Source organism: Arachis ipaensis, chromosome B8, assembly GCF_059453495.1.
Source record: "Arachis ipaensis isolate K30076 ecotype BB chromosome B8, ASM5945349v1, whole genome shotgun sequence".
Taxonomy (NCBI): Eukaryota; Viridiplantae; Streptophyta; class Magnoliopsida; order Fabales; family Fabaceae; genus Arachis; species Arachis ipaensis.
Window position 1 is genome coordinate 129274050 of NC_142443.1, and position 14424 is coordinate 129288473.

The 14424-nt window shown below is 37.5% G+C and overlaps 2 protein-coding genes and 1 pseudogene across 10 annotated transcripts in view; all 3 read left to right on the top strand.

Annotated features, from left to right (window-relative positions):
* CPSF73-II (cleavage and polyadenylation specificity factor 73 kDa subunit-II) overlaps positions 1 to 14424 on the top strand; it is a 67020-nt gene that overhangs the window by 30419 nt on the left and 22177 nt on the right. The gene's annotated exons all lie outside the window — the stretch shown is intronic.
* On the top strand, positions 5434 to 11012 carry LOC148549832 (uncharacterized; annotated as a pseudogene).
* LOC148549833 (uncharacterized) lies at positions 12347 to 12982 on the top strand. Its single transcript, XM_088495801.1, has 2 exons — positions 12347 to 12356; positions 12453 to 12982. The coding sequence occupies exons 1-2, from the start codon at positions 12347 to 12349 to the stop codon at positions 12980 to 12982; spliced, it is 540 nt and encodes a 179-aa protein (XP_088351927.1).

Below are 14424 nucleotides of genomic sequence, written 5' to 3' on the forward strand. Positions count from 1 at the left end.
AGTGCTCATGGCATCTTGGGAGGATCTTGAGAATGACTCAAATGAGGAAGAAGACTCTGAAGGTGAAGATAAAATCTGCTTCATGGCTGGTAATGATCATCTTGATGAGGTAAATTATTATGACTTGTCCATAGATGATTTACATGCTATAATTGATGATCTTACACTAAATTCCTCAAAACTGTTGGATAAGTACAATAAATGCAAATCTGAAAAATATATGTTGAAAGCTGAAAATGATTTTTTGAGAGGAAAAATGAAGGAAACTGAATGTGTTTTGGATATTATTGAAGAAAATAGATTTCTGAAACCTGAACTTGAAAAACTAAAAGGAAAGCACATTGTGGATTCTTCTCAAGAGCTTATTGCTGAAAACGAAAGATTACATGAAATGATTAAAAGGCTGAATGGTGATTTAGCAAAATTTGCTCAAAATTCTAGTAACTTAGACAAATTACTTGCAAGTCAAAGACTATTGTTTGAAAAATCTAGTTTAGGTTATGTAACCAAGAAAAGTGCAGTTCTTAATGATTCCTCTATGAAATTTGTGGCTTCTTCATAAAAAACTAAACCCAATTCCAACAAACATGGTCTTGGATATGCTCCCACACATGAGGAGGAACTTGATGAATTTTACACTAGTATAACCGAACCTACATCAAATAGGTCAGGTCTGGGATACATTTCGAATAATGAGGTTGCTTTCAAAAAGCCACAATTTTACAACAAAACCTCACATTCGAAAAGTCCAAAAGCTTTCAAAAATTCCGGTTGGAATGATTTTACAAAGAGAAAAAATTATAACAAGAATCAGTTTGCCAAGAGAAATGCACCTCCTCCAAAAACCAGAAAATTTCAGTCCTTTAATCATTTCCAACATAATGACTCACATCGATTTCAGCAATATGCATCAGAAAATTATTGTTTTAACTGTAAGAAATTTGGTCACTCATATTCACAATGCTTCATTGAAAAAAGAATTGTAGGAAACTAAATTTACAATGTTGTTTGTGATTTCAATGCACTTGGGCAACCAAGATGGATTAACTTTAAAGGATCCAAATTAATTTGGATACCTAAGGTTACTTGAAGTTTTTATTGCAGATTTACCTGGCATCCAAGAACAAAATGGATATGTGGTACTTGGATAGTGGATGCTCAAGGCACATGATTGGAAGGTCAACTTTCTTCATCAAATTAAACAAGTATGATGGAGGTTTTGTGACTTTTGGAGATGATGGAAAAGGTAAAATAGTTGCTGTTAGAAAAGTAGGTAATAATCATTCTACCTTCATTGATGATATCTTTTTAGTAAATGGGTTGAGGCATAATCTTTTGAGTATAAGCCAATTGTGTGATTTAGGTTATTTAGTGACTTTCAAAAGATTAGAATGTTGTGTTATGAATGAAAAAACAAATGAAGTTTTGTTTATTGCTAAGCGTTGTAATAATGTGTATGGACTTACCCTTGATGAACTAAAGGATCAAAATGTAGCTTATTTTTATTCCAAAGAATCTAAAAAGTGGCTATGGCACAAGAGATTGGGTCATGCAAGTATGTTTCAAATAATCAAACTTGTCAAGAAATGATTAGTAAGAGGTCTTCCTTTGATAAAATTTGACAAAAAATCACTTGTGATGCTTGTCAAATGGGAAAACAAACAAAGAGTTCATTCAAATCAAAGGAAGACATCACTACTAAAAGACCACTTGAATTGCTACATATTGATTTATTTGGTCCAACAAGAACTCAAAGCATAGGTGGTAAACATTATGGTTTAGTAATTGTGGATGACTACTCTAGGTTTGGTTGGGTTTTATTTCTTGCACACAAAAATGAAGCATTTTCGGCCTTTGAGTTTTTAGCAAGAAAATTCAAAATGAAAAGGATTTAAAGATCTCTTCTATAAGAAGTGATCATGGAACTGAATTTAAAAACCAATTATTTGAATCCTTTTGTGAGGAATTTGAAATATCTCACAACTTCTCTTGTCCAAGGACACCACAACAAAATGGTGTTGGGGAAAGAAGAAATAGAAGCATTCAAGAAATGACAAGAGCCATGCTTTGTGAGAGCAATGTTCCAAAATTCTTTTGGGCTGAAGCGGTTAACACAGCTTGCCACATTTTGAATAGAACCATCATAAGAAAATTTTTGAAGAAAACACCTTATGAATTTTGGAAAGGTTACCCACCAAATTTGAACTACTTACATATCTTTGGATGCAAATGTTTTGTTCTAAATAACAAAGACAATTTGGAAAAATTTTATCCAAAGGCATATGAGTGTTTATTTGTAGGATATTCTACAACTAGCAAAGCATATAGAGTGTATCATCAAGATGCTAGAATAATTGAGGAGTCCATACATGTTACATTTTGTGATACTAACTTGGTTCAAAGTATTTTGGAAGACTGTGATGCAGGGAATCAAGCATAAAAGAACGATGAAACTGCACAAAATCATGAAAATGAAAATTCTAGACAAACTGAACCAGAAACTGCAACGACTGAAAATCCAACAAGAGACAATTCCGTTTTGTCTCATAAATTTGAAGGAAATCCTGAAACCAATAGTTCCCTGAATCCCTTGGTGACTGAATCTGCCTCCAAGTCCACCAGACCTCGTGAATGGAGATTCTTGAAGAATTATCCTGAGGAATTTGTCATTGGGGACGTCTCTCATGGTGTTAAAACTCGGTCTTCAACTAGAAAGGCAAGTGAAGAATCAGACACTGCTCTTCTCTCTCAAATGGAGCCTCAGAATGTCAAGGAAGCCCTTGATGACCCTCTTGGGTAAAGGCAATAGAGGATGAGCTTCATGAGTTTGAGAAGAACCAAGTTTGGACATTGGTTCCAAGGCCGAATGAAAAGAAAGTGACCGGCATCAAGTGGATATTTCGGAACAAGTTAGGAGAAGATGGTAGCATTGCAAGAAACAAAGCAAGGCTAGTGGCACAAGGATATGACCAAGAAAAAGGAATAGAGTTTGATGAATCTTTTGCCCCTTGTTGCCCGAATGGAAGCCATAAGACTTCTTTTAACTTATGCTGCTTTTTGTGGTTTTAAATTATATCAAATGGATGTGAAATGTGCATTCTTAAATGGTGTGATAGATAGAGAAGTGTATGTGAAGCAGCACCTGATTTTGAAAATAAAGAATTTCTTAACCATGTTTTCAAATTATCAAAAGCTCTCTATGGTTTAAGACAAGCTCCTAGAGCTTGGTATGAGAGACTTAGCTCTTTTCTTCTGAAAAATAGTTTTCAAAGAGGCACCACAGACACTACTATATTTATCAAGAATTCTAATGATTCTTTCATTCTAGTCCAAATATATATTGATGACATTATTTTTGGATCAGCCAATGAATCCATTTGTTCTGAATTTGGAAAACTCATGACAAGTGAATTTGACATGAGTATGATGGGTGAACTTAATTTTTTCTTGGGCTTCAAATTAAGCAAACTGAAAATGGTATTTTTATTCATCAAGAGAAGTATGCCAAGGAACTAGTTAAGAAATTTTGTATGAAAAATGCCAAACCCATGGGAACTCCCATGCACCCTAATTCAAATTTAGAAAAGGGAGAAACTGAGAAAGATGTAGACGAGACTAGGTATAGGAATGATTGGCTCTCTTATGTACTTAACTTCCTCTAGACTAGATATTGTGCAAAGTGTTGGAATGTGTTCAAGATTCCAATCAAAACCTAAAGAGTCACATCTTTCAGCAGTAAAAAGGATCATTAGATATGTTCATGGCACATCCAATTTTGGTCTATGGTATCCTAAGATTGATGATTTTTCTGCAGTTGGCTATTGTGATGCAAATTTTGCTGGTGATAGAGTTGATAAAAGAAGCACATCAGGCTTATGTTGTTTTCTTGGAAAGTCTTTGAATGTTTGGTCAAGTAAGAGCAATCAACAGTGACTTTTTTCACTGCAGAGGCTGAGTATATAGCTGCTTCTTCTTGCTGTTCTCAACTTATGTGGTTAAAAACACAGCTTGCTAATTATAAATTAATTGCTGAAAATATTTTCTTGTTGTGTGACAATATGAGTGCCATTAATATTTCAAAGAACCCAGTTTTGCACTCAAGAACTAAACATATTGAAGTGAGATTTCACTCAATAAGAGAATATGTTCAAAAAGGGGATATTAGCATTCAATTTGTTAAATCAGAAGAGCAATTGGCTGATATTTTCACTAAACCACTAGCTGAGGACAGATTTTGCATGCTTAGGACTAGTCTAGAGATTTTGAGTTATGATTCATTGTTTGAAAATTGCTGATGTGTTTGTTGGAGTTTTTGTCTCATAAACAGGTATGAGACAATTCTGGGCATATGAAGAACCATCTCTCTAAACAGCGTTCTCTGGCCTTGTTGCACGTGCAGAATCATCTGGGCCAACCTTATAATTCAGAATTTGGGTGGTCCAATATGTTTCCTTAAACCAAACCACCTCTAGGCCCAATATGAGTGTTACATGATTCATTTATTTATTGTATCATGGTTTACTTTATTTATTTTTCATTTTGTCTTTCAGTCAAAAGGTTTCAAAATTTAAAATTACTTTCCATCTTAATTTTTAATAAAATCAAATCTTTCCTTTTGTGATGTCAATTCCTTTCAAAGTCAAATCAGAGATGATGCAATTGGATGTTTTAAGAAAAAAAATTTTGGTGCAGTTACCAACACTTCTTCTTCCCCCTTCATAACTCCTCCTCAAACTCTTCGGTTTTTTTCACTACCTTTGTTGCTTCTCTTTGTTCAAAACCAAAAACCAACCAAATGAGGAAGAAAACTGTCTCACAAAAGCCTCCTCGTGAAAAGATCTTCAAGCTTCCTGAAAAATAGAAACCTTCCAATCGCTCTCAAGACCGAACCTTCATTCATTCTCCTTCTCCTCCTACCTCACCTCCTCACTCGGATCCAATGGCTCACACTAAGAATTCCTCAAGGTTTTCACCCTCACCCAAGCAGACGCCACCACTGAAGGAACCTCCTTCAAAACCTAGTTAATCAAAGCCTAGCACCTCCAAAGGAAAACGCCCAGCTGCTGCCGAACCTACCTCTGAGCCCACTCATCCTAAGACAAGGTCCGTTCCCACTTGTTCTCAGAGAGGTAAACCTCGTATCCCTCTTAAATCTGTTAAAGAACCAGATATTGATTCCTTTGCACACAAATCACACTTCATGACCTCCCACTCAGACTATAACCCTTATAGATTTAAGTCTGCCATGAATAATGATTTTTATGAAGGAGTCATTAAGTACCATACCCTGTGTCCCTCATTTCTTGCTGATTTACCAGATCTGAAAAAGAAAGGTTTTTCTTTTATTGAAAATTTAGAATTTCTGGACTGGAATCATCTATTTAACATCAAAAGCCTATTTACCCACTTTTGGTCAAAGAGTTTTATGCTAACATGACTTATCATGAGGGCAGTGTTTATTCTTATGTCAAGAGCCGAGATATTGTGTTAAACAGTAAAACAATCAATGATTCATTGAAATATACTGATATTGGGGCTTGTGCATATACCTCTGGTAAGTGGGTTGAAGGAGTTGGTATCTCTTTCAATGATGCTATGGCTCATATTTGTGAACATGTTTCTCTGATTGATGGCATAACCCCTACTCACAAAGCCCTGGGTTATGAACGTGCTCAGTTGCTCCGAATAGTAAATCCTATCATACTTCCTCATAGTGGTTCATACCAAAGGGTATCTTACACTGACACTCTTGTTTTGTATGCCCTTCTCACTAAAACAGAAATCTCTTTTGCTTATTTGATGGTAAGATACATGTTTGATTTTGTTAGGAGTAAGAAAGATAAAGCTCTTCCTTATGGCATGTTTCTAACTTGTATTTTTGAGCATTTTGGTGTTGACTTGTCCAATGAGGATTATGAAAATAGACATTCGTATCTAAAGGGGGGGGAGTGGTTCAGTGAAACAGCATAAAGGACCTACTCACTCTGAGAGGGTGGTTCTAGATGATGAAGATGATGAGTTCATTCCTGAGGAATCTCCTCCTCCTTCCACCGAGGCACCTCCATCTCCACTGGACAAAAAATATGCTCTGTTTAATGTCGTTAAAGATGTGGTCCAAGAATTTGTCTCCCAATCCAATCATATGATTGCCATGAGTAAGGAACAAAGGAAGCTAGCAAACAAGCATGAGAATTTCCTCCGAAAATCAAGAGATCGAGTTGCTATTTTTCTCAAGTTCATTGATAATCTCCAACAAGATGAAGATCATGCCATTGATGCTGAAGAAGAAGCTGATTCTCAGGAAAATGGTTCAGATGCCTAGATTTGTCTCATGAAACTGCCGTTGTCTGCTCACTTTTGTCTCATGAAAACTATTTCTCTTGTTACCTTTGAACTACTTTCTGTTATTTCGGATGATTGTAATACTTTAACTACTGCTGCATTTACTTTCAATTAATTTGGTGTGTAGACTGTGCATTAACACTTTCTTGCAGGTTTTATGGTGCAGTTTTTACTTGATATTGACTATTTTCCACCCTTGATGACAAAAGGAGGAGTAGTAGCATGAGCAGCATGAATATGCATAAGTAGCATGAATATTGTGAATTTTATTGTGAATTTTGATTGCTGCTACTGTGTGTGATATTTTTAAATTTAGCTGTTGTCATGTGAATTTTGAATGTGCTGTCATATGAATTCTGAAAGTGAATTTCAGTTTATGAATCTGCCTTACATAATACACTGCTATGTTTTGCTTAGTTTTGGGCTGAATTCAATTTAAGTTACTAGTTGTGCACTATCCCTCATCAAGTTAAATTGTGTGTAGTGCTTCAATGTGCTCTCTATAAGAATAATGTAAACAGGAAGGAAGAGAAGAGCATAAATCTAGGGAGAGCTACTTTTGAAAAGGAAATGGGGAGTAACACAAAAGCAAGTGACAACATTCAAAGGGAAGTTCCTTAACTTCATTCAAATTCAATTCCTTTTGGTTAATGTTTTAATTATGCTTATCATCAAGGGGAGATTGTTGAGTTAAGAAATTAACTAAATTAATTGATGATGACAAACATTATTTTTAGTGGGTTAAACACCCAATTAGTTTTTAATTGAATTTATTTAAGTGTTGCAGGCCAAAGAAAAACAAAGCAGTAGCCCAATAGGATGGAAAATAAAACCAAAGCTGGTGGGCTACAAAATACTAACAACCCGAAGGTGATGAACAGAAAGCAAATGGGCTGAATAGTAAGTGAATATGATCCAAGCCCAAGGGATTCCTCTCAAGCTGATCTCTCCAAGGTGTTGCCTCCAAAGCAACATTCACCTTTTTCATTTGTGGTCAGAATCACAGAGAAAGAGAGAGAGAACTTCTTCTTGTCCATTTTATCAAAGAAGAAAGAAAGAGAAGGGTTAAGCATAAAGCAAATGTCTAATCACCAAAATCAAACTATGTTAAGCTAAGTCAAAAGATAAAAGGTGATTTATTTCCATTTGCATGCAATTCATTTTTTTCACTCCATCTCCAACTCTCTGCGACACTATTTTTGGATAAATGGAAAAAGTTATTTCTGATCTATGCTGTTGTAAATCAATGGTTCACAAAGTTACTTGGAGCCAAAGCACATTTTTAATGGTATGGATTTGGGGCTCATCACTGAACCACCATTCTCGCTGCTCAATTGATTTCGGTCAAGCAAGAATATTAGATTTGAAATCCCTGATTTTAGGGTTAATGGAAGAAAGTGAAATGTCACTTCTGGGAAGCACACAGCTCAAAGAGTTGACCTAGGAGAGAGCAACTGAACAACATGCAAGAAGATACAAAAGAAGATTTTTCATCCTTCAGAAGCCAAGGAGAGATAACCATTGTTTTGAGGTTTATGTTCTGAGAAGAGTTCTCTGAAGAAGTTCATCAACTTGGACAGTGCTTCCTAGTCAAAGGAGCATTCCATCAGAATGAGAAACTAAATCAGAGGCAAGCCAATCTGGTTCATCACATAGCAAAGAGGCTGTTAATCTCCTTCATATTTTACAGATTGTAATTTTCTTTTAAATGTTTATCTTTCTATAATTTCTTAAGGTAAAAGGCAGAATGAGAGAGCTCAAGTAAAAGCCTAAGAGTGGAAAGAGACAGGGTGATACACTTGAATGAAAAGTCTAGAGTGATTTCAGATTTTTTTAGGTTGATTCTGTGTCTCGTATCTTGTACCTGTGAGGTACCTATTTCTTAGTTAGGTGAGCACTAAGAGTGAAGAGTTAGGTATTAGCATAACCAAGTCAAGTTAGGTTAGAAATTGAGAGTGAAAGGACGGTGTCAATCCTGTGGAATTGGTGTATGTAATACTTTAACTATACTGGAAATTTCACCACTGTTGTGGTGGAGACTGGATGTAGGTTGCATTGCACAAGGCAACCGAACCAAGATACATGATGGTGCCAACTTCTCTCTTCCCTGATCTATTTTGTTTTTTTATATTCATGAGACAAAATGAAATTGTCTCATAAATTTTCTGCTGCTGAGTTCAAACAGATTCAGATTGAAAGTTTGTTTTAAAGGGTTATTTAATTAAAGTAAAAGAAGGTCATAGATTCAACCCCACTTCTCTAAGCCTTCTACAACCTTCAGAAACACTGTACATAATGTCATATACTAAAATTTTATTATTATTATTACTATTATTGTTATTTTTAAAACTTAACATATTTAATGATTTCAAAATTCTTAAACACAAACATTAATATTTCATTATTTATATACATCATATTTGAAACTTAAATACATAGAAAGTAAAACTTAACAATAAGTTTCTTACATTATTTATTTACATGAATACTTAACAATCTCACATATTAAACTATTCCATCATTGATCAAATGACCAATATTTCCTTTAGGATCCTCAAAGAAATCAGATATATCATAATCAGTGGTGGAATTTTCAGCATCATTTGAAACAAAATTTGACTATTTTCCTTTGTCGTCCTTTTTCAAAGATGCTTGATAAAGATCGACTAGGTGCCTTGGGGTACGTCAGGGATGTGACCAATGGCCCTTTCCACCACAATGGAAACATTTATCCTCAATTGATTTATTTTGCCCATTATTTCTTTCTTGATCTCACTTCTGGTGAGACCCTTTCTTGTGAACATAATTCTTTTTCCTTCTATAATTTTTTTTGTTACTAAAACATTGCCATTTACCTCTTCCGGGGTAATGATTTGCCGCATTTACTTCAGAAAATGGAGCGGTGCCAGCTGGGCGCGCTTCATGATTTCTTAAAAGTAATTCATTGTTACGTTTAGCAACAAGAAGGAGCTTGGGTACAATGACATAAAACAGTGCTGGTGGCATAAATACTATTTAGGTGATCTAGACATTGATACTCTAGATGTCTTCTACATATGGAACTACCATAAGGAGCTTGGGTACAATGACATAAAACAGTGTTGGTGGCATGTTCCTGGAAAAGGTTTGAATAATGGGTTGAGAAATGTAAACAGTGACAAAGAGATAAGAGAGATGGTTAATTGTGCTAGGACAAATGAGGGATTGATTGATGTATATTTCGATCATGGAGTGTCAGTGCCGGAGGTGTTAGAGGGAGATGTGTACTTGGATGACGATGGTGGATAGGGGTGTAATGCAAGTACAGATGCTGATGTGAGTCCCCCACTCAATGAGACTCATACACTCATAGTTGCTCCTATACCGAAGGTTGTACCCAATAGTTCTTGCAAATCCAGTCCCAAAAAAAACAAAACATCTCCACGGCAATCACAACCATCACACTCCAAAACCAAGATGCCTACAAAAAACACTAATCATCTCAAGACAACCAACCCTCCCAAGAAGACCAACCCCCCAAAGGCAACGAAGCCAGTAGATTCATCCAGCCGACCAAGCTCACCAATCCCATGAAAACCAGCCAGCCCACGAAGCCCAGTTAGAGCACTAAATCAGATAAGAGCAACAAGTAGAAATTGTCCAAGAGATCAAGTATTTTCAGGAGACCCTGTACACGGTCTGCTGCTAGAGGATTCAGGAGCAAAGTGTTTAACAATGAAGTTCCCTTTGATATATCTTCTGACTCCTCTGACAGTGAAGAGCATAGCCTGTTTAAGCCAGGTCTGGATGAGGGTAGTTCCTCTGATTCTGAGGCTGCAGGGAATGATCTTAAAACTAGGAGTAGGATTAGGAGAAACATGGTACATGCATAGGTTGGATCCAGAAATATTAATCCACTAGGTAAAGGGAAGGAGAAGATATTACATGAAGACGACGGTTTGGTGCAGGAGGTGAGCGACGCTGAAGTTGACCTTGGATTCGTGGGTTGTGGTGATGAAGGTGCAGAGGATGGACTAGACCCAAGTGTTTACTCAGATGGTACCAATTCTTGGCACTCAGAGGAGATGGAGACGCCTCCAAACTCAGAAGATGAGCTGGAGGAAGGAAATGATTCTGAAGAGGCATGTTCGCTGTTTAGGGAGGGTGCAAGGTTTGGAGAGCTGCATCTTGAGGTGGGCATGAAGTTCAAAACGAAATGGGAATTTAGAGAAGTCGTGAGGGAATACACAATCTAAGAGGGTAGAAGCATAAAGCTAGTGAAAAATGATAACATAAGGTGCAGGGCGGTGTGTAAGGTCAAAGAGTGTCCATGGGTGGCTTATGCATCAAGAGACCATGAAGACACGTGTTGGCAAATTAAGACCTTCAACGATGACCACACTTGTCCAAGAGAGGACAAGAATAGGGCTACCAACAGGAATTGGGTATGCAATAAGCTTGTAAAGAAGGTGAGAAAGTATCCAAATTTTAGACACTGCGAGGCTACAACTTACTTCAAGACATGGTTTGACTTGGCACTGAATAAGAATTCAATATCCAGGGCATTAACGGATGCTAGAAGTGTAGTATATGGGGATGAGAAAGGGCAATATAGGATGGTTAGGGATTATGGTATGACGCTGTTGAAGACTAATCCCGGTTCCATTGTGCAAATATGCACCACCCCCTAACCAGATGGTGAAGTTACCTTTGATAGGATGTATGTATGCTTAAGCGGCTGTGAAAACGGGTTCAAGGCTGGCTGCCGTCCTTTGATAGGTCTGGATGGTGCTTTCCTGAAGACAAGGTTTGGTGGCCAGATTTTGTCAGCCGTGGGGTTAGATGCAAATTACCATATCTATGTAATAGCCTGAGCTATTGTTAGAGTGGAAAATACAGAGACATGGAGATGGTTTCTTGAGCTACTTCATCAGGACTTGGGTTACTATAAAGATCATGACTGGTGCTTCATATCAGATATGCAAAAGGTATGGAGCACTTATACTTATTGTCCTGCTTTGATTTTATTGGATATTGATGGTTAGATGTTCCATTAAGAATTGTGTTGTTATATGCTTATATGCTTACATGCTTATATGGAGAACTTGTAATTATGTTGTTATACAAAGGTTGCTGCTAGATGCGACAAATAGGTTAATCTCTTAAATCATTATGCTTGTATGCTTATATGGAAAACTTGTAATTATTGGTTGTCTGATTAATCAGGGTGTCTTGTAATTATATTATATACTTCCTGAATCACTATGTGCACGCTGGATATAGGTTAAGGACTTGTATGGGTCACTACTATGATTTTTAGGGACCATTATGGGGATATTTATCAAATTTTAAGGACTTTTATGTGTCACGATTATAATGTCAGGGACGTATATGTGCACATTACTTTTGTAGTCATGTACTATAATGTTTCATGAAACTGGCAAGGACTGATATCAACAGTAAAAGAGGTGATGCCTAACGTGCATCACTATTTCTGCATCTGGCATTTATGGAAAATTTCAACAAGAATTGGAAGGACTTACAGCTACGGGAGCTTTTGTGGGAATGTGCAAGGGCAACAACTTACCAAGAGTTTAGGGATGGAATGGATAAGATCAAAAAATTAAACGAGGATGCTTGGGCATATTTAGAGAAGTGGCCGATGGATGCTTGGACCAGAAGCTTATTCAGCCATAAGCCAAAGTTGGATAGCATATGTAACAACGCATGCGAGGTGTTCAATGCTAAGATCAAAGATACAAGAGTCAAACCCATCATAACATTACTGGAGGAAGTAAGAATGTTTGTCATGCGCACCATAGCGAAGAACAAGGTAAAACTGAAGAATCACATTGGGAAGCTCACACCGGTTATAAAGAGCAGGCTGGAAAAGGTTAGGAAATAATCCAAGCATTGGAAGCCCATTTGGACTGGGGATAACAGATATGAGAAATTTGAGGTGCACGGACATCCAACTAACCATGTTGTAGACATAGAAAAAAGATTGTGCACCTGCCAATTTTGGATGCTAACAGGTAAGCTGCTTGTGTATAACAATTGTCTTTATGCATAGTAGTTACTTCAAGTTGCTTGTGTATAACATGGTTCATGTCACTGTTTGGCACTTGTAGGTATTTCGTGTGTGCACGCTTGTGCTGCCCTCTCTCATGTGAATAAGCAGCCAGAGGACTTCTGTCACAGATGGCTGACCATGGAATCATACAGGAAAATTTATAACCACCACATTAATCCAATTCTGAGGCAACCACTATGGGAGCAAGCAGAGGACTGTAACAGGCCACATGCCCCTAAAATCAAGACAAAACCTGGAAAATTAAAGATGAAGAGGAGGATGGATGCGGATGAGAAGAGTGGTTTTGGAACTAAGAAGCCTAAAGTTGACCCAAAACTGTTGGGCAACATTGGAGACGGTGTACACCTGAAAAGACATCTAGGGGCCTTTACATGCAGTTTCTGTGGTGAAAATGGGCATACGAAGAGAGGCTGCAAAAAGAAGAGGGATGCTGATGCTGTCGCTGCTACTGAGGCGGCTAAGAAGAAGAAAAAGGATCATGCGTCTGAGCAGCCTGTTGAGCAGCCCCAAGATGATTGTGGCCAAGTAGATGTGCAAAGCAATCCCGTGGAGATCGAGATAACTTAGCCTATTGCTTCTGAGCAAGAGGATTCTCAAAATGTAACTAAAATTTTATATCTTCAAGCTTTTATTATTTCCGTCGATCAATTATACTTAATGCCAACTTTTTCTCATATAGGATCCTGGACTGAAAAGACCTTCGAAGCTGTCACCAAGAAGAAGATCCTCTTTGCTGCCAACCTCACCAACAGTGAACCCTTTGCAGGGTGCATCTTCAGCAACAGCTACAAAGTTTGCCAACTTGATGAAGTTCATCACAACGCCAGGATTTAAGCTACCAAGCAAGAAGAACTAAAGACTTTAGATAAATCTACTTAGGAGTTTCTGTTTTGTGTAATTAGTCTTTTCCATCATATAATGACTATATGGTGAATTGTGATCCAAAGGCCTTTTTGAGATGCCTTGCTTTTGATGAAACTATAGATAGCAACATTCATGTTCCTTGGCTGCCTTTTATCTTTGTCTTTTGTTGTTTTTTGATAAATAATGGAATTTATCTTAATACACTATGCTTTGTGGTTTACCAATCACTTTTCTTGCCTTATTCAGCCTTTACTAATTACTGTTCATTTCATGCACAAACATAAATAACAATAGTTTCATAGTTAACAACATTTTCATTCCATCAACAAGAAGTTTTTTTACATTTGTTGCTAACAGGGAACCCTAAACCACCAACTCATTCATCATTTACAATACAGGATTACCAACAACACTATCAGTACAAACACAGCTAACACTAACAACTGGATAATCACTTTTTGCATATGGACATCCTCCTCCAACCTCCGAAGCCTCCAATCAAAGTTCATCTTCACTTCATAATCATCACCACAAGATTCTGATTTATCAACCTGTTTCTCATTCACAGAATCTGCCCACACAAAAAGCCCGCACCATCTTTTCCCACTTGTCTGTAACCAACAAACAATCAAAGTTCAGAGAGGAACAATAGAAGAACAGTGAAGGGAGGACAATCATAACAACACAAGTAATTATCCTAACCGACATTATAATTGGGGCAGCCATAAAACGGTTTGTTCGGATTCGTATCTGTGCCAGACCATTTGAGAACCGGCCGGCAGCCACAGCCGCACCATTCTGGCGGGACCGATCTTCTGCTCTTCATTTGCATTCTCGTCCGGTTCCAGCTTGAAGGGGAACGGACAGAGCTTCCACCTACAGTGCTACCACCACCCATCATCGACATGAGTAGCGGCCCCAGACTGAAGTGTATGAACTGGAAGAAGTGTATGAAAAAGAAGAAGAAGAGATGACGAAGAAGAAGATATGAAATGTATGAAAATTTGGGAATTTAGGCTTACATATAACAGGAGGGACCAACGTGGGTACAAATTGGAAATCAGCCAGCTCAGCTAGCCGTTGGACCCCTCCAGTGTGGCAAACCAAGTCCACGTCAGCGCTCCGGTGATGACTCATCACCAAAA